The 20006-nt window shown below is 40.6% G+C and overlaps 2 protein-coding genes across 6 annotated transcripts in view; one reads left to right on the forward strand and one right to left on the reverse strand.

Annotated features, from left to right (window-relative positions):
- ndufaf5 (NADH:ubiquinone oxidoreductase complex assembly factor 5) overlaps positions 1 to 17164 on the reverse strand; it is a 39775-nt gene extending 22611 nt beyond the window's left edge. Inside the window, exons 1-4 of one of the 3 annotated variants that reach the window (XM_039737887.1) lie at positions 16742 to 17164; positions 13031 to 13071; positions 10817 to 10880; positions 3831 to 3878 (exon numbers count right to left, since the gene is read on the reverse strand). In XM_039737887.1, the coding sequence (XP_039593821.1) occupies positions 3831 to 3878; positions 10817 to 10880; positions 13031 to 13071; positions 16742 to 16975 (387 nt within the window). In that variant the 5' untranslated portion in view covers positions 16976 to 17164. Of the gene's footprint in view, positions 1 to 16; positions 196 to 3830; positions 3879 to 10816; positions 10881 to 13030; positions 13072 to 16741 lie in introns of those variants that run through there. The other 2 variants (XM_039737886.1, XM_039737888.1) reach the window with 2 other exon arrangements.
- Positions 17165 to 17190: 26 nt separating this feature from the next.
- Positions 17191 to 20006, forward strand: part of esf1 (ESF1, nucleolar pre-rRNA processing protein, homolog (S. cerevisiae)) — a 56203-nt gene continuing 53387 nt past the window's right edge. For all 3 annotated transcript variants that reach the window (XM_039737882.1, XM_039737884.1, XM_039737885.1), the window contains exon 1: positions 17191 to 17262. The gene's annotated coding sequence lies outside the window, so the exon portion shown is untranslated. The remainder of the gene's footprint in view (positions 17263 to 20006) is intronic.

Raw genomic sequence — 20006 nt, forward strand, 5'->3', positions numbered from 1 at the left:
CACTCAGAAGATGTACCTGAAAACTTGACCTTTCTAGACAGTGTCATGTGCGTGTGCGGTTTAAGGGCCATCAATCCAGTGGGGTTGTGCTGAGGGATAACTTTTTTCTCTTTTCTTCCTTCTGCAGACCAAAGACTGACAGCTCTCCTCCACCAAGGTCACTTCTGGTGTCCATCCAGCTGGATCCACCTCTTCCTGCCTGGCTGTCATATGACCGGAAGACCTACTATCTTGTGCAGTCACAATAGGACTGCAGTCTGAGATGAGTTGATCTTGCATTTTCATCTGTTTTATTTCGAATTGTGATCTTTTTCAATTATAAAAGACTTGCCCACAGGTGTCACAACATTCTGAATGTCTCTGTTTATTTTATTACAACAGTCAGACATTTTCAGTTCACCACTGATCAAGTCAGGATTGCACAGAGTTCAATTCATTTCCATCCAACCCACTGAATCCGAACACGGGGTCACGGGGGTCTGCTGGAGCCAATCCCAGCCAACACAGGGCACAAGGCAGGAACCAATCCTGGGCAGGGTGCCAACCCACCGCAGGACACACTCAAACACACCAAGCACACACTAGGGCCAATTTAGAATCACCAATCCACCTAACCTGCATGTCTTTGGACCGTGGGAGGAAACCGGAGCGCTTGGAGGAAACCCACGCAGACACGGGGAGAACATGCAAACTCCACGCAGGGAGGACCCGGGAAGTGAACCCAGGTCTCCTAACTGCGAGGCAGCAGCGCTACCACTGCGCCACCGTGCCGCCCAATTCATTTCCAGACATCTCAAAATATAAGAACACTTTTTGAAGAGGAGTATTTTAATTTTAGTATGTATTTTTAAAGAATTTACTTCTGGTCTAGACAAACTACAATGAAATACAAGTGGGATGCCAGACCCATTTAAAGCACAAGAAACCCACTCTTTGTTTAGACATTACTTTTTACACTAAAAAGGCAATCTCCGTCTCCAATTTTTAAACTTGTTTAACCTAATTCACAATCATAGGAAGAAGGACTATATCCAAGAAGCATCAGATGCAAAGTAAAAGTTAAGTGGTTAAGTTGGTTAAGGTTAAGTTGGTTAAGTTTGCAGATGATACCAAGATAGGTGGATTAGCAGATAATTTGGAATCCGTTATATCATTACAGAAGGACTTGGATAGCATACAGGCTTGGGCAGATTTGTGGCAGATGAAATTTAATGTCAGTAAATGTAAAGTATTACACATAGGAAGTAAAAATATTAGGTTTGAATACACAATGGGCGGTCGAAAAATCGAGAGTACAGCTTATGAGAAGGATTTAGGAGTCATAGTGGACTCTAAGCTATCAACTTCCAAACAGTGTCCAGAAGCCATTAAGAAGGCTAACAGAATGTTAGGTTATATAGCACCATCTGTGGAGTACAAGTCCAAGGAGGTTCTGCTCAACCTTTATAATGCACTGGTGAGGCCTCATCTTGAGTACTGTGTGCAGTTTTGGTCTCTAGGCTACAAAAAGGACATAGCAGCACTAGAAAAGGTCCAGAGAAGAGCGACTAGGCTGATTCCAGATCTACAGGGGTTGAATTATGAGGAAAGATTAAAAGAGCTGAGCCTTTACAGTTTAAGCAAAAGAAGATTAAGAGGTGACATGATTGAAGTGTTTAAAATTATGAAGGGAATTAGTACAGTGGATCGAGACTTGTATTTTAAAATGAGCTCATCAAGAACACGGGGACACAGTTGGAAACTTGTTAAGAGTAAATTTCGCACAAACATTAGGAAGTTTTTCTTTACACAAAGAGCGATAGACACTTGGAATAAGCTACCAAGTAGTGTGGTAGACAGTAAGACGTTAGGGACTTTCAAAACTCGACTTGATGTTTTCTTGGAGGAAGCAAGTGGATAGGACTGGCGAGCTTTGTTGGGCTGAATGGCCTGTTCTCGTCTAGATTGTTCTAATTCTAATTCTAAAAATAAACCCTGGGGTTGGCACTAGGGGTTAACTAATGAATACTTTGCTAATATAGTACATTAGTTGGTCAATTACTACTTTGATTAAATAATCAATTTTGGAAGTTAAAAATGCAATGTTACATTAATAATTTCAAGCCTGGTTTTGACAAAGGTCAATATCAAGGGGTGGAAGACCCAAACCATTGTTAAGTGCAGATATATGTTACCTAGAGTATATTGTTTGCTTTTATCCACTAGATGGCAGCAAACACCAAGATAATATAATGTTATTTCCTTACCAATTTTAGAAAAATATTTGCTCTTCTAGTAAATTTTATAATAGATTCAATAAAAGAATCATAAAGTATTGCTATAAAACTAAATCCAGTATGTTCAAAAGTGTTTTTTCAGAAGTGGTGGTGAAGCATTGTGAAGTATTGGTCATTAATTCTGCCTCATTACAGTACGCCAGGGAACAGGGTTCTAATTCCATGGCCATTTCCAGTCACTGATTGTCTGCTCATCCTTTTTACCTGCGTGAGTTTTTCTCTGGGCACTCCATTTTAACTCTCATATCCCAAAGGTGTACTTGTTGCTCTAATCTGCAGCTTGGTAAATTTGCCATTTTACAGTATATGGTCTTTTTATAGAAGTTTTAAATGGTACTACCTATAGAATCTCCAAATGTTGTTGATGCAATTCTTGAATGAGTTTTAATTTTAAAGGGATGAAACAGTACTACTGATAACATTGACTTATCAAATTTTAATTTGTGCTTAGAAGGTATTAGTATGGTAAAAAAACCAAGAAGTATATAATATCAATATACACACATATAATAATTTCTTTCTGTTTAAAAAAGTGATAAAAAGAATAAAGTAACTTATGGAAAACAGATAAACACTGTCACACCAATAACATTTTCTTTAAAATTAAAATAAGTTCTACCCCATTTTGATATGAAATAAGTTGTATGATTTGAAATATAAACCCTCAACTAGATTTGCATTTATATTACTACTGAGTAATTAAAATATTTTGGAAATATACAAAGCAGGCAAAACACTGGATGTATAGGGTGGTCCAGATCTAATTATGCAATTTTCATTACTCTATAACTTATTAAGTTTATTACATAGAAAATCACCAAAAAAATTCCAGATCATCGAGATGTGTGAGAACTAACGACATGAAGAATCGTCTTCGCGCCGAACTGGAATCGTCCCCGCATAAATCAAAGTCATCTAGACGATCTGGATCTGCATATTTGGATCTGGACCACCCTGTATTTAATGAATTAAACTTGATGGTTTAAAAAATGATGTTTTAACTGATTCCAACTCCTTGTGCCATTTGTTGTTTATTTCCTTTATTAATGATCTCATAACATGCTTTTCCTCTCTATATTACATAAATACAGTATACGGACGGACAAGCAGTATCGTGAAGGGTGTATGATGGGTTAAACAAGAAAGTGATGGCTGTTGAAAGCTAGAAGATGGAACGGGAGCAGGTTTTTTATTAAGGGAAATATCAAGCAACTACCTATTTTTCATGAACAAAGTGAATTTCATTATTACTGTACAGCACACACAACTGACCATGACAGTTCTAGAGGTTAACAAACTCAGCCTGAAATTTGATCAGCCTCTAATTTAATAAGCAACTATAAATGAGTATGGCGAATTAAGAGAAAGATGACATATTAAAATTCAGAAGAACTGTCACTATGAAGTTTCAATTTGGCAAATATTAAGATAAACTGCCATTATTTTCTTGGTGCCCAGCTTTTATAATTTCTGTTTGAACATATTAGTACTATAAATGCAACAAAATAAAAAGATCTCAGTGTAAAAAATGATAACTTAAAAAATGGTACCCACCAAGGCCTTTTCATTAACATCCACAAGGAAAAGCGTTTCAATGGTTTCCTAAAATGAAAAGAAGTTTATTCTATTACAAATACTGTACATATAAATGCACTCATCTAAACAAATATACTAGTAAACATATTCATTTTTGTGAGGGATGGTCAAGATGTTGAGTGCTTCTGCTGAAAAGTATACATTTCTAACTTTCTAACTAAATATTACCTGCATAATAATGAATGAATAAATTAATTATGTGGTGTATGTGTTCATTAGAACAGTTTAAATTGTATGGAAATTCTAACCAAAGTCATTTCAAAAAGAAACAACAGTTATAAAGGCACACATAAATGAACTACCTTAAGTGATAAAGCTTTTGACTGAAAATTCTGTATATACAGTGTCTTGTGAAAGTATTCATCTCCTTCTGTGTTTGTCCTGCAAGGAATTAAAATGGACTTTTGAGAGTTTGGCACCATTTGATTTACACACTTTAAAGGTCACATAAACAATAATTAACACAAAAAAACAGACATCATGAGTGTAAATAGATAATCAAGCTTCATTGTGGGAATGGTGTTTTTGGGCTGTACAGTGTTGTGTTTGCACCACACATGGCGTTTCTCATTATGGCCAAAAAGTTTACATTTAGTCTCATATGACCAGAGTACCTTCTTCCATATGTTTGGAGTGTCTGACACATGAAACTCCTAATGCGTTTTCTAGTCACTCTTCCATACAGCCCCGGTCTGTGGAGTGTTTGGCTTAAAGCGGTCCTATGGCCTTATTCATTCACGAGTGAGAGAAGAATGGAGCGTGAGATTGACAGGCGGATCGGTGCAGCGTCCACAGTGATGCGGGCTCTGCTTCGGTCTGTTTCGGTGAAAAAGGAGCTGAGTCGTAAGGCAAAGCTCTCAATTTACCAGTCGATCTACGTTCCTACCCTCACCTATGGTCATGAGCTATGGGTAGTGACCGAAAGAACGAGATCGAGAATACAAGCGGCTGAAATGAGTTTCCTCCGCAGGGTGTCTAGGCTTTCCCTTAAAGATAGGGTGAGAAGCTCAGTCATCCAGGAGGGGCTCAGAGTAGAGCCGCTGCTCCTCCGCATCGAGAGGAGTCAGATGAGGTGGCTCGGGCATCTGATCAGAATGCCTCCTGGACGCCTCACTGGTGAGGTGTTCCGGGCACATCTAACTGGGAGGAGGCCCCGGGGAAGACCCAGGAAATGCTGGAGGGACTGTGTCTTCCCCCGGAAGAGCTTGAAGAAGTGGCCGGGGAGAGGGAAGTCTGGGTATCTCTGCTAAAGCTGCTGCCCCGGTGACCTGACCTCGGATAAGCGGAGATGGATGGATGGATGGATGGCTTATCATCCATTTGAGGCAGACATGCAATTCTTCTTTTACATAAATGACAACTCTCCACCTTTTCAATTTTAATGATCTTTCCTGAATAATGTGTACCCTATTTATCTTATATTTATTACCATCCCTCTGATTTAGCCCAGTTTCTGTTTCTATTCTATCATAATTATGTGCCACTTGTGGTCCCCGGCCAGGGCTGGAGCCCGGCCGGGACGCCAGGAGGACGTGAGGAGGGCTTGTGCCTCCTCCAGACTGCGAGGGGGCGTCCGTCCTGGTTCTGTTGGGAGCCACGGGTCGAGGGGCATGGAAGCCCTACCCTGTAGGGGCCCGTGGCCACTGCCAGGCGGCGCCCCGATGCCGGTTTACCCTGTGTGGTCTTTGGCCGGGGATGGAGCCCGGCCGGGACGCCTTGGAAGACCGGAGGAGGGCGTGTGCCTCCTCCAGACTGAGTGGGGCGTCCGTCCTGGTTAGGCAGGGGGCCTCGGGTACAGGGCTTGGAAGCCCAGCCCTGTAGGGACCCGTGGCCACCGCCAGGCGGCGCCCCGGTGCCTAATTATCCCGGGAGCTGGTTATCCTGGTGTGGCAGAAGTGCCGGGGGGAAGACTTTGTGTGGCGCCCGGAGAGCCGCCAGGAAAGCAGCCGACACTTCCGCCACGCTGGGGCGTGGCTAAGGAGAAGAGGCCGGAAACACCTGGGGCTCATCCGGGGCATTATTTAAGGGGCCGCCTCCCTCCAGTCATTTGGTGGAAGTCGGGAGGCAGAAGACGGAGCTGGAGAGAGGACAGGAGGCGGCCAGAGGAAAGGCACAGTGACTGTGGGCCCTGGACTTTTGGGGGATTCGGTGCTGAAGGCACTGGGGTTGTGTGAGTGCACGAACTTAGACCTTGTATATATATTGTAAATAAACAGTGTGTGGAGCAAAATATGTCGTCCGTCTGTCTGTGCTGGGGCCAGCGTTCACACACTACATACAACTCCAGACTCAGTTATTTCATTCTTGCTACACTCAGCATTAAGATAAGCATTTTTTAATGTACTTTATATTGGCGTTATTGAAATTTCAGTTATTTTGTGTAAAAAGCGCTATACAGGTGCCTGACCCGACAAAGACTCACACCCAGAGGCATGTATAAAAATAAAAGAACTTTTTATTTTCTTCACCTGTGGGGGACGTCTTCCCCGTGATCCCCATAGGCACAACACAGTCCCCAGTACACAAACAAAGCACTCAAAACACACTCTTCCCTAGCACCACCACTCCTCCTCCTCCAAGCTTCCTCCTCCTCCTCCTGATTCTAGCCATTGAGTGGTGGTTGCTGGGCCCTTTTATAGTCCACCCAGAAGTGCTCCAGGTGGTTGATTGCCGAGTTCCGACTGCACTTCCGGGTGTGGTGAATATGCTGCCCATACGGGCTCAGGAGTCCCAGCTGCTGCACCCCCTGGTGGCGCCTGCGGGACCCAACAGGGCTGCACCCAACTTCAATTCCCATGGAGCACTGCGGGAAACTGAGGCACCGCTCCAACCCAGGGGAGTGGCCATCTAGCGGGCAGGGGGAGGTAATTGCACAGTCCATGGCTGCTCCCCCTTAACATATAGCAAAGTGGCATCCCGGCCATCCGCCACACTTGTATATATAAATTTATACCATGTAAAATTATAAATCTGGCCTATTCTAAAGTCTCTGCCATCAATTCCCTAGGTTCAACTAACCTACTAATACGCACCACCAATAAATTGGTGACCCCTTGGTTCAAATGTAGCCTACCATGGCAGTACAGGTCTCATCTATTCCAGAAACCTATGCTCTTCTAGCCTACACTAACATATAAGCCATGTGTTAAACCTTCCAATCTCCTCGATATTGCATGGCATAGATGAAACTTCTGAGAAGACCACCATGTCAGTTCTAATCCTTTGCTTGGCACTTAACTTTTTAACTGAAGATCACAGAACTGGCATCCCACACATAATTATATTATTTGTTCCAGCGTGGAGAATAACCACTGGACCTACTCCCACTCTGGCCAGGAGCCTATTTACTGGACTGTGGAGTTATAAGACCTGTGCATCAGGGATATAACACACTATGCAAGATTTTGATCATTGAGAAAAAAAAAAGACTCTTAATACCCCTAATGAGTTCCCCACTGCGATTTATTTCCTCTTTCTGGGGACTGATTTTAAGGTGATCCATTGTGGCTGCTCATTCCTGCTTACCACCTCAAAATTATCAGAGTCACTGTAAAGTTCTGTCAGGTCCTGTAAATGAATGAACACATCCAACTCTGGGGTTGATGCCTCTGAACAGTTTGCAGAGATTACCTTGCACTTCTGTCCAGCAATGATCCATAAATCTCTATCTATATGGTGTGGATATTCCTTACAAGCCACTTTAGGGGTCCACACATCTACCTCTTGTGCAATATCCATCAGTTCTTTACTACAACACAGGTTAGCTACATGCTACTCAAATTTGGCTAAACTGAGTGTGAGGTTTTGAATTAGCTGGTACCCCCATCATTTATAGGCCTCTTGGAAGAAGGCCTTGTCGAAGCAAGCCTCCAAAGAAGTCAGACATAAGATGGGACTTGCATTGTACTGGCTTCACTTTTTAAATTTGGACTGTGAACTACTTAACTATTTTGTTTTTCAATTAAACAATTAATTCAAGTTTAAAGCAGCTATAGTAGTTAATACTTACCTAACCTCTCTGCACAAATGTATTTAAAATAACATTTCTTAGGATAAACTTAAAAAATATTTATGCATGCCTTCTTTCCATTGCTCTTCATTTACTTTAAGTTGCCTGTTAAATAGGCCTTTCTTTGAACTGAACTTGAAGTTATTTCTTTGCTATCATCGGTGTACAATCATTTACCACATTCATTCTAAAGTGAAGCACATGTTATAACTTTTAAAAAATACCTAGCCTCCTCTTGCCTTTTATAATTTAGGCGAAGGGTTACCAGGGTCTCTAGTGGTCCTAATGTGTGAAGCCTTAAACTTACCAAACATATCCACTTTGAAGCAGCAAAGATTTTGATTTAAGAAAATGTGGCTTTGGTGTTTCTGAGACATGCGTGTGACAACCTAAGTAAACTGGAACTAATACATTTTATCACAGATTACTAGTTCTGTTGTCTTAAGGGAAGGATATATTTCTTGCTTGCATGTTTGTTTGCAGGGGGCATCGAGGGTGCAGTTATGACAACTCCCACCCCCTTTGCTTACCTATATTCTGCTATATTTTCCTACTTATGCTTCTGCCATTGTGGTTCTTCAGTGATTATGTTTTGTCATGGGTTATAACTACAGACAAAAGTATGCTCAAATCATTATTTTGTCCTAAATGGTGGCTACGTTTTTTGCCGATTACTTTCTATGTTGTTATTTTACATAGACTATAAAGTGAGATTCATGCCAAGTGGCAGTATGAAGATGAGTGGAGTTTCAGTGAACTTTATAGATGTAACAATAAATCTGATTATACTGCAATGTATTTTTAATAAAAGGACTAGATTTTTAAAAGAACCAAGTCACCTACACGTCACACTTTCTGAGGAGTGTCACATGCTTGCACAACAAAAAAAATACTAAGAAAATGAAAAATGCAGATTATGCGATAGCACCGCAAATCAGTTACCAAAGTTTTTAACACATGATGAGTCTCTCTTGCTGAAGATACAGTAATAAAAGATCTGAGGACAGCGTTTCTAAGAGAGTAATTTCACTGACACTAATCAATCCATAATGTGCAAACTCCATGAAGACCCAGGTACTGTGAAGTAGGAACGGCATCATTGCGCTAGCACTCTTCCTATATGTGTACAAAAAGTACTAAACTTCAACCTCATTTAAAATAACTGCATGCCTATAATATGTATTCAGATCTTTTCACTTGATTGTAATCTTTCTCTCTGTAAAGCACCAAAGCACACGTGTGCATTATCATACAGGCTTTACTAAGCAATATCTTTGCAAAATAACTAAGTAAAACACCAGAAAGTGAAAGAAGTGATAATAAGTTGGATTTTTTTCAGATATTATTGTCTGATTATCCACAGAACAGAGACAGTAATTTACGTCTGAATAATCACATTAGGTGGCACAGTGGGTAGCGCTGCTGCCTCACAGTGAGGAGACCCGGGTTTGCTTCCCAGGTCCTCCCTGTGTCTGGGTTTCCTCCAGGTGCTTCGGTTTCCTCCCACAGTCCAAAGACAGGCAGGTTAGGTGCATTGACAATTCTAAATTGTCCCTAGTGTGTGCTTGGTGTGTGGGAGTGTGTGTTCTGCGGTGGGTTGGCGCCCTACCCGGGATTGGTTCCTGCCTTGCGCCCTGTGTTGGCTGGGATTGGCTCCAGCAGACCCCCCATGACCCTGTAGTTAGGATATAGCAGGTTGGATAATGGATGGATGGATAATCACATTATTGAATAATGTCAATAATGGTGATTGTCGAAAACTTTCCAAAGTGAATCCATGTCCATGTCTGAAAGGGTGCTGCAGACAAAGACAATCAGTGAAATGAAGCATGGAGCTGGCCTCCTTTGAATATCACAAGCATGTTTTGCTTTTCTTCCTTCTTAAAACGACATTAATACACTTTTTTTCAATTTGTGTGCCACCCCAAGACACATATATCAATACTTGATAACACTTTTGGCTTGAAAAATGTATGAAGTATTCAGCAAGTTGTACAAATTTTTTTCACAATAGAACCCCAGTACCCATAAGCTCCATTATAAAATGCAAGAGTAGGCTAAAATTAAAAAAAATATGCTGAATTTTAGAAGGTAATTTCAAGGGGTAAAGTACCGTATATACTCGCGTTTAAGTTCTCCCACGGATAAGCTGGGGCTTGATTTTACCGTATAATTTCTGGAATTTTATAATGTCGGTTGTATAAGTCAAATGCGGAAAACTCACGCTATTGGTCTAAGGGATTATGATATGCTAACACCCACCTGAGAGAGTAACACGGAGCACACTGCCTTTTTTTTTTCTATGTATTGTGCCTATGTGACCACATGGTAATACCTGAACTATTCTGAAGTGAGGTTTACACTGTTTTGTATTTTTTATATCTCACACCCTCATACACCCTTATCGTAAGAGCATCCCTTATCTATGATGGAGCGTTCGATCAGAAGAGAATATGAAGCTGGTTTTAAATTAAAAGCTGTTGAAGTGACGAAAGAAATTGGTAACTGCGCTGCTGCAACAAAATTCGATGTGTCAGAGAAACTGGTGTGAGATTGGAGGAGGCAAGAAGATGTAAGTAAAAAAAAAAATTAAGTGTCATATTTTTTAACGGGCGTGTAAGTCAGGGTTTAATTTTGTGATCGAGCTTATATGTGAATATATACGGTAATATACACCATGACTGTGAACAAATACCTTTGACCTGAAAAATGACAAAATTATCCTTAATCTTTACTTCTGTCTGCTCCCCTAAATGACTACCTTTCTTTTTAGCCCAATGCTGCTGTTTTTATACTACCTGTTTAAATGTATCCCTGAATGTGGTCTTTACATTGCTTTCTCTTAGCGTTTTTTTGGTGTACCTCCTTTGGAACAATTAATAAACCCATTGTGCTACTGAAGCATTGGCACCAATTTAACATATAAACTGCTTACCTTATTGAGATTTTGAACTATGTGACTTCTACCACACCCTATCTCCAAGGCTAGAGGGAAAGTCCTGAAGACAGAAAAAAAGATGGTTTTAATTTAACATAGTGCAGTCTGATAATATTGTATACTGAAATACAGTGCATCCGGAAAGTATTCACAGCGCATCACTTTTTCCACATTTTGTTATGTTACAGCCTTATTCCAAAATGGATTAAATTCATTTTTTTCCTCAGAATTCTACACACAACACCCCATAATGACAACGTAAAAAAAGTTTACTTGAGATATTTGCAAATTTATTAAAAATAAAAAAATTGAGAAAGCACATGTACATAAGTATTCACAGCCTTTGTCATGAAGCTCCAAATTGAGCTCAGGTGCATCCTGTTTCCACTGATCATCCTTGAGATGTTTCTGCAGCTTAATTGGAGTCCACCTGTGGTAAATTCAGTTGATTGGGCATGATATGGAAAGGCACACATCTGTCTATAGAAGGTCCCACAGTTGACAGTTCATGTCAGAGCACAAACCAAGCATGAAGTCAAAGGAATTGTCTGTAGATCTTAGAGACAGGATTGTCTCGAGGCACAAATCTGGGGAAGGTTACAGAAAAATTTCTGCTGCTTTGAAGGTCCCAATGAGCACAGTGGCCTCCATCATCCGTAAGTGGAAGAAGTTCCAAACCACCAGGACTCTTCCTAGAGCTGGACGGCCATCTAAACTGAGCGATCGGGGGAGAAGGGCCTTAGTCAGGGAGGTGACCAAGAACCCGATGGTCACTCTGTCAGAGCTCCAGAAGTCCTCTGTTGAGAGAGGAGAACCATCTCTGCAGCAATCCACCAATCAGGCCTGTATGGTAGAGTGGCCAGACGGAAACCATTCCTTAGTAAAAGGCACACGGCAGCACGCCTGGAGTTTGCCAAAAGGCACCTGAAGGACTCTCAGACCATGAGAAACAAAATTCTCTGGTCTGATGAGACAAAGATTGAACTCTTTGGTGTGAATGCCAGGCGTCACGTTTGGAGGAAACCAGGCACCGCTCATCACCAGGCCAATACCATCCCTACAGTGAAGCATGGTGGTGGCAGCATCATACTGTGGGGATGTTTTTCAGTGGCAGGAACTGGGAGACTAGTCAGGATAAAGGGAAAGATGACTGCAGTAAAGTACAGGGACATCTTGGATGAAAACCTGCTCCAGAGCGCTCTTGACCTCAGACTGGAGCGACGGTTCATCTTTCAGCAGGACAACGACCCTAAGCACACAGCCAAGATATCAAAGGAGTGGCTTCAGGACAACTCTGTGAATGTCCTTGAGTGGCCCAGCCAGAGCCCAGACTTGAATCCGATTGAACATCTCTGGAGAGATCTTAAAATGGCTGTGCACCGACGCTTCCCATCCAACCTGATGGAGCTTGAGAGGTGCTGCAAAGAGGAATGGGCGAAACTGGCCAAGGATAGGTGTGCCAAGCTTGTGGCATCATATTCAAAAAGACTTGAGGCTGTAATTGCTGCCAAAGGTGCATTGACAAAGTATTGAGCAAAGGCTGTGAATACTTATGTACATGTGATTTGTCAGTTTTTTTATTTTTAATAAATTTGCACAAGCCTCAAGTAAACTTTTTTCACGTTGTCATTATGGGGTGTTGTGTGTAGAATTCTGGAGAAAAAAATTAATTTATTCCATTTTGGAATAAGGCTGTAACATAACAAAATGTGGAAAAAGTGATGTGCTGTGAATACTTTCTGGATGCACTGCACCTACTTCAAGTGAATAAACTATACTGCATGGCTAGGGTTCCAACATTAAACCTAAACAAAGGACTGTCCATGGGGAGACAGATTCAGAGACCAAGATCCATGTGTATTTTAGAATCCAGCAACAAGGCCCAAATTGGTTTAGTAATTCTAGCAGACTGACATCTAAACCACTCCAGGTTTTTAGCCCAAATATGACTGGATTGTGAACCCAAGATCATTAACACAGAGATGCTTTTTGAAAAGAAATTAAGAACTCACTATGAATATGTAATTTTACCATTTACTTAATCTGTCTTAATTTTTTATACATGAAAATCTATCCCGGTCACTTTTAAATATGTATGCATTTTAAAAAATGAAGTCACAGCAGAGTTACTATACAGAAATAATTTAAACTGATGCATCTTTTACTTCCAAAACATACTTAGAATTGAAAAGAAAAGATTTAATATCCTACCTTGCAACATCAAATATTCGGTCTGCAATTCTGCTGGCAACCTAAAAAAAGAACAAAATAAAATGGATGTTTGGAATTAGTGCCTGCTGCTAACAATGGGTCCTTGTTGATTTCTAGCTTTGTGGACCTTCATATTTACAGATTACTGAAAATTAATATTGTAGGCAGCAGTGAAAATTAAAGATTTGCTGTTTTCACTGTGGTCTGTTTATTTAATAAGCTTCACACTCATATAAATAGATTGCCTTATATACGTTTTTTATTTCTGATTATTATTACTATCAATATGTTACAGCGCTCACTTGCCCTTTTAATTATGCATTGCTTGCCTCTGTTTTCATTATTATCGCACAACATATAAATCCATGAGAAAGTATTTTTTTTGGTTCTGCCTGGAGAAAGGCAAAGAAAATTTTATGTTTTATACAAACATCTTTTGTAAAGGAGGGGCCAACTCCTAGTAAGACACTAATTGATTTCTTATATGAAAACAATATTATCCTAACATTACAAAAAGTTTTACTACATCTTGGCATTTTGAGACTCTGGCACTGCTGGATGCTGGACACACTGGAGAATCACATTTGGTTAACTAACTCATCCCAGGAACTGTTCAGTTGCAACTCTCCATAATCTTCCGCACGTTCCGACAACATGTGGAGAAGATGACAGCCAGAACAACTCATGTACTCCAGTCATCTCTGTAGACTTATATTATGGGCCCCCTGACAAGAGACTGCTAGTGGATTTGTATGCTGAAGGATTATTATTTGTGCTGTGATTCATCTGTGTTGTCAATGTGGTTATTTTATCATTGCAGTGGCACCCTAAGCAGAATGACCTTCCCGTGGTTTGACTCATAGCGCTGAACCTGGTCTATCTGAGCATCTAGCATTCCTGGCCTGGATACCACTATCACAAATTTCTTTACCCATAACATTTTTCTTTATAATCCTTGAGGCTACTGAGATCCTCTGAAAACCACCTTCACCTTGCCACTAAGCTTCACATCCCTCTTCTCTGCAAAATGCAATTCAGTTTTATGGAGCCATCTTCAGTTCTCACATTCTTTACCTTTCTAAGGCTCCTTTGCCATTCAAATGATGCGGTTTAAAATGTACCTTGGAGTGGTGTTCGAAAACTACTATAAAACTCTTGTTAGATTTATTAACACTTTATTCCAAGCTAAATAGGGATCTTTTCGCAGTTACTTTACAGAAATGAAACTCTTAATTATATATGTCTCCTTTAATCTCTGCTTTGCCACAACAAAGAGTATCGAAGTAAATGTGCTCTATAGTGGGTTACTATCCCATTCAAAGAAGTTTCATGCTCTCTGTAACCAGAAACTGAAAAACTGAGCTATGAAAATGAATGAATGAAATGATGGATGGATGAGTTGGTTTTAAGTTATGATTGATTATTAACTTTAATGACAGCAGGGTTGGGAAGTGTTTAGCACTGCTGCCTCATGAATCCAGCATCATAGATTTGAATCCTGTTTCTGGTACTGTAGTTGTTTTTGTGGAGTTTGCATGTTCTTGTTGTGTATTAGTGCATGGGTTTTCCTACCACATCCCGAAAGATGGGCGAATTAATTTGGTCTAATGTGTAGGTGTGTCCATTTCTGTGCCCTGTAATGGACAGGTACTTTTTCCAGGGTTATTCATGCATGCTTCCAAACCTTTCCTACTGTGTCAGTGCTGCCAGGACAGACTCTAGTCCTCCGTGACCCTGAATTGGATTAAGTTGGGAATTTACTTGTGTATTAACTTTAATGCACACCTTCAAGCATTGCATATGTATGCAATGTATGTTACAGTTTTGCAAAGTGTATAATGCAAAAAATATAATGTAAAATAAAGCCTAGCAAATCTTTTTATAATATTAAAGATTATAGTAAAACATTAAGTGTTTTGGACTGCTGATTATGAAAATAAGACACAGGGCTACAAAGAAAAAGGCTAAAAGTGCTTACCAGTGTTACTTGATAGTGAGTTCAGATGGAATAAATGGATGGATGGACAACCACAAGCAAGCAATGTAGCTTTAGTTATGAAAAATTCTATGTTTAGGATACGAGTTATCTCTTCTATTTTATGACACAATGGCACCATGGAGCACCCAACATCAGGCTGGAATGCAAGTCCATTACTGGGTACACATCTCAGACAATTAATGACAATTGCATGCACGTATCTGGAGGTATCTTAAACTGACATAGGGTTATTGTGCAAAGCCACCAGGACACTAAACTAACTTGGCCAGGAGAGATTGTGCTGCCATCATTGAAATACACTCACTCATAAATTCAAGGTCAGTTGTACTGCTGTATAGCACAAAGGTAAAGTAGTTCTCTCTCTGTGACCTTCATGTCTGACCACAATAAAACAAATAACACTACAGCAGCTTATAACAGACGTTAAAACGCTAACAAAACAATAAGCTAATATTCATACTGAAATGAAAACCACACTTATTTACTTGGTTTCCTCCTGTCTTAAAGATGGCTAGAGTAAGTTGATTGGAGACTAGAAATTAAGTCTCAACTAATGGATGACAAAGTGGACTGGACTGCCAATACTGATGCTCTATGTAAGAAAGCTCAGAGCCGACTATACTTTCTGAGAAGGTTGGCATCCTTCAACATCTGCAGTAAGATGCTGCAGATGTTCTACCAGACGGTTGTGGCGAGTGCCCTCTTCTACGCGGTGGTGTGCTGGGGTGGCAGCATAAAGATGAAAGACGCCTCACGCCTGGACAAACTTGTTAAGAAGGCAGGCTCTATTGTAGGATTAAAGTTGGACAGTTTAACATCTGTGGCAGAGCGACGGGCATTAAGCAAATTCCTGTCAATCATGAAGAATCCACTGCATCCACTTAACAGGATCATCTCCAGACAGTCTGTCAGTGGAGCAGTGGATCTCCTCTGAGGAGATTGTTCCTCCCCCACACTATGCGACTCTTCAATTCCACCCGGGGGAGTAAATGCTAACATTAATTTTATTTTAATTTTTTTCGTTTTTATTACTATTTAATTTAATATTGTTTCTTTGTATCAGTATACTGCTGCTGGATTATGTGAATTTCCCCTTGGGATTAATAAAGTATCTATCTATCTATCTATCTATGAGTGTGATGGGGTGAATCGCCTGTTCTGCAACAGGTTGACTACCTCTCCCAGGTTAGTTCTGGCCTTCCATTCAAAAAAATAAGGAAGCAGAATGTTTTTGGTAATTAAACTGAAAATCTATCCATCTCCTAAACTGGCTTTAGGTTGCAGGGAAGCTACTGTAGAGCCTACCCCAGCAAGCACAGTGCACAATGCAGTAACAGTCTCTGGACAGGGTGCCAGTCCATCGCAGGTTGAAAACACAAGCACACGGGCCAGTTTAACACTGTCAGTCTACCTAACGTGCATGTCTCTGAACTGTGGCAGAAAATCTGAGAACCTCCAGGAAACCCTTGCAAACATGGGGAGAACATGCAAACTCCATTAAAGGATTAATGAATCCCGGTCTCCCTACTGCGATGCTACCACTGAGCTGCTCATAAAATACATTATTAACATTATTATTCAGCTAGCGGGATGAAAATATGATAAAAAATATGTTGCTTGAAAAGAAGGCTCTGCTTGCCACTTGCGTTTTTAACTCTATGTGAAAAGTACAGAAAAAAGTCCAATCGAAAGTGATCCATTTCGTCATATACCTCGTTTCTTAAGTAATCGTATTTATCAGCATCTACCAGAGCCGATGCCCAAGCCTTTTGTTTCCTTTTCATGCTTCTATCAAAAACGTTCATTGAAGCGCTTGATGAGGCTGTCCTTAAAGCGTCCATTGTGACACTTGAAGATGTCCTTAGAAGAGGCGTCCATTGGCGTCCAATAAGACTGAAACACCCGCCGAAGGACAGCATGCGAGTCAGTCTGCACACTGCAGTCATGTCGAAAAAGATGTACACTTTGCCCTTATCAATGCCGATTCACACAATCTGCAGTCCAGTTAATCGCCATCCTATTCCAAGTTTTGGATCACTTTTCAAGTATAATTAATTAAAAAAACATAATTTAGTAAGAGAACATTCCCAAGTACTGTGTAAAGCTGGCAACCATATCTTTTTGACCCTTTTGATTCGCCGTAGAACCTGGGCGGGCGTATGTTGCACAGATGGATTGTGGGAAACAAAGCACGTGGGTTACAGTCAGATTGTACAGGGCTGGTGATATCAGGGTAAGGTAATGTTTATTACTGTACGCGATATTAACTTTTGCTGCTTTTGTCCTTTATTAAAATAATATGTGAAAATCGCACCATCTTATATAGTGTTATAACCATGTTTTTCGCTTAAAAATTGAACACAGTCGGCATGAATCCAGTCGACATGGAGATAAATTTGTTGTTTTTTTTAGTTTGTATGCATTTTTGCAAGGTGCTTTCTTTCCTTACAGTTGGTAGCCTTACTGGTTGAAGCTGATACCATAACAGTGTTTAAGAGCGATGTCAGTCTTGCGAACATGTATTCTGTATGTGCAGTTTTATGAAGTGAAACGTGACAGTTGAACTAGATTATAAAGTCACGCATATTCACGTAACATTAGGTACTTGAGTGTTTTTAAGGCTGTGTAGTACTAACTCCGTCCTAGGTGTCTCGCAGTGCACTCACGGATGCATAACAAAAGGAAATACAGCGCCCTGAATTACGGTGTACTGGTCTTCACTTGTCAGGGTTCTAGAGCATGGATTTTGAAAAGTTGCGCTGGGTGCTAGCCTTCTTATAATAAAGAGTTTTATGTAGAAGTCAAACATTGCTATTAATGAAAGTATCATTTACTTATTTGACTAATTTTTTGCGTCCATTCTGCTGTGTTGAAAATTTTCACTAGTGTATTTAGAAATTATCAAAAAAATTAATTTACATGTACATTTATAGTTATTTGCTTAGCAGACAGTTGTGTGCAAAGAGTCTTAAAAAAAGAGGTCAACATCGGCAAGTGCAAACCGGATTCCAAAAAAGTTGGGACAAAATACAAATCGTGAATAAAAACTGAATGCAATGATGTGGAGGTGCCAACTTCTAATATTTTATTCAGAATAGAACATAAATCACGGAACAAAAGTTTAAACTGAGAAAATGTATCATTTTAAGGGAAAAATATGTTGATTCAGAATTTCATGGTGTCAACAAATCCCAAAAAAGTTGGGACAAGGCCATTTTCACCACTGTGTGGCATCTCCCCTTCTTCTTACAACACTCAACAGACGTCTGGGGACCGAGGAGACCAGTTTCTCAAGTTTAGAAATAGGAATGCTCTCCCATTCTTGTCTAATACAGGCCTCTAACTGTTCAATCGTCTTGGGCCTTCTTTGTTGCACCTTCCTCTTTATGATGCGCCAAATGTTCTCTATAGGTGAAAGATCTGGACTGCAGACTGGCCATTTCAGTACCCGGATCCTTCTCCTACGCAGCCATGATGTTGTGATTGATGCAGAATGTGGTCTGGCATTATCTTGTTGAAAAATGCAGGGTCTTCCCTGAAAGAGATGACGTCTGGATGGGAGCATATGTTGTTCTAGAACCTGAATATATTTTTCTGCATTGATGGTGCCTTTCCAGACATGCAAGCTGCCCATGCCACATGCACTCATGCAACCCCATACCATCAGAGATGCAGGCTTCTGAACTGAGCGTTGATAACAACTTGGGTTGTCCTTGTCCTCTTTGGTCCGGATGACATGGCGTCCCAGATTTCCAAAAGAACTTGAATCGTGACTCGTCTGACCACAGAACAGTCTTCCATTTTGCCACACTCCATTTTAAATGATCCCTGGCCCAGTGACAACGCCTGAGCTTGTGGATCTTGCTTAGAAATGGCTTCTTCTTTGCACTGTAGAGTTTCAGCTGGCAACGGCGGATGGCACGGTGGATTGTGTTCACTGACAATGGTTTCTGGAAGTATTCCTGAGCCCATTCTGTGATTTCCTTTACAGTAGCATTCCTGTTTGTGGTGCAGTGTCGTTTAAGGGCCGGAGATCACGGGCATCCAGTATGGTTTTACGGCCTTGACCCTTACGCACAGAGATTGTTCCAGATTCTCTGAATCTTTGGATGATGTTATGCACAGTTGATGATGATAGATGCAAAGTCTTTGCAATTTTTGCTGGGTAACACCTTTCTGATATTGCTCCACTATCTTTCTGTGCAACATTGTGGGAATTGGTGATCCTCCACCCATCTTGGCTTCTGAGAGACACTGCCACTCTGAGAAGCTCTTTTTATACCCAATCATGTTGCCAATTGACGTAATTAGTGTTTATTGGTCTTCCAGCTCTTCGTTACGCTCAAATTTACTTTTTCCAGCCTCTTATTGCTACTTGTCCCAACTTTTTTGGGATTTGTTGACACCGTGAAATTTTGAATCAACATATTTTTCCTTTAAAATGATACATTTACTCAGATTAAACGTTTGATCTGTCATCTACGTTCTATTACAAATAAAATATTGACATTTGCCATCTCCACATCATTGCATTCAGTTTTTATTCACAATTTGTTTAGTGTCCCAACTTTTTTGGAATCCGGTTTGTAAACCTTAGTCTGCACACTGTTTAGGAACAAGTTTTAGAGGACACTAGTACAAAACTGATCATCACAAGCGTGGAGCTCAAAACAAAATACAAGCGAGTTGCAGTTCCTACGTTTCAAAAACCTGACAGCCGGAAATTCACCAAACAACCTCCTTGAGGGAGTCAGACTTTCAAATGGAGCTGGACAGTTTGTTTCTAGATCTAAAAGCTATGCATAAAAGTGTCTGGCGTGAGATTTGATACAATGCAGCGGTTGCATCACCAATTGCTATTCAGTAGCAGACCTGACGTGAGTGGACGAGAAGTAGCATAGGACCTCACAGGTTGTCTCCATATCCAATATTCTCCATAGTGTTTGGAACTGCACTAGATGGCTGAATTAGAGGCTT

The sequence above is a fragment of the Polypterus senegalus genome, chromosome 16 (assembly GCF_016835505.1).
Source record: "Polypterus senegalus isolate Bchr_013 chromosome 16, ASM1683550v1, whole genome shotgun sequence".
Classification (NCBI taxonomy): domain Eukaryota; kingdom Metazoa; phylum Chordata; class Cladistia; order Polypteriformes; family Polypteridae; genus Polypterus; species Polypterus senegalus.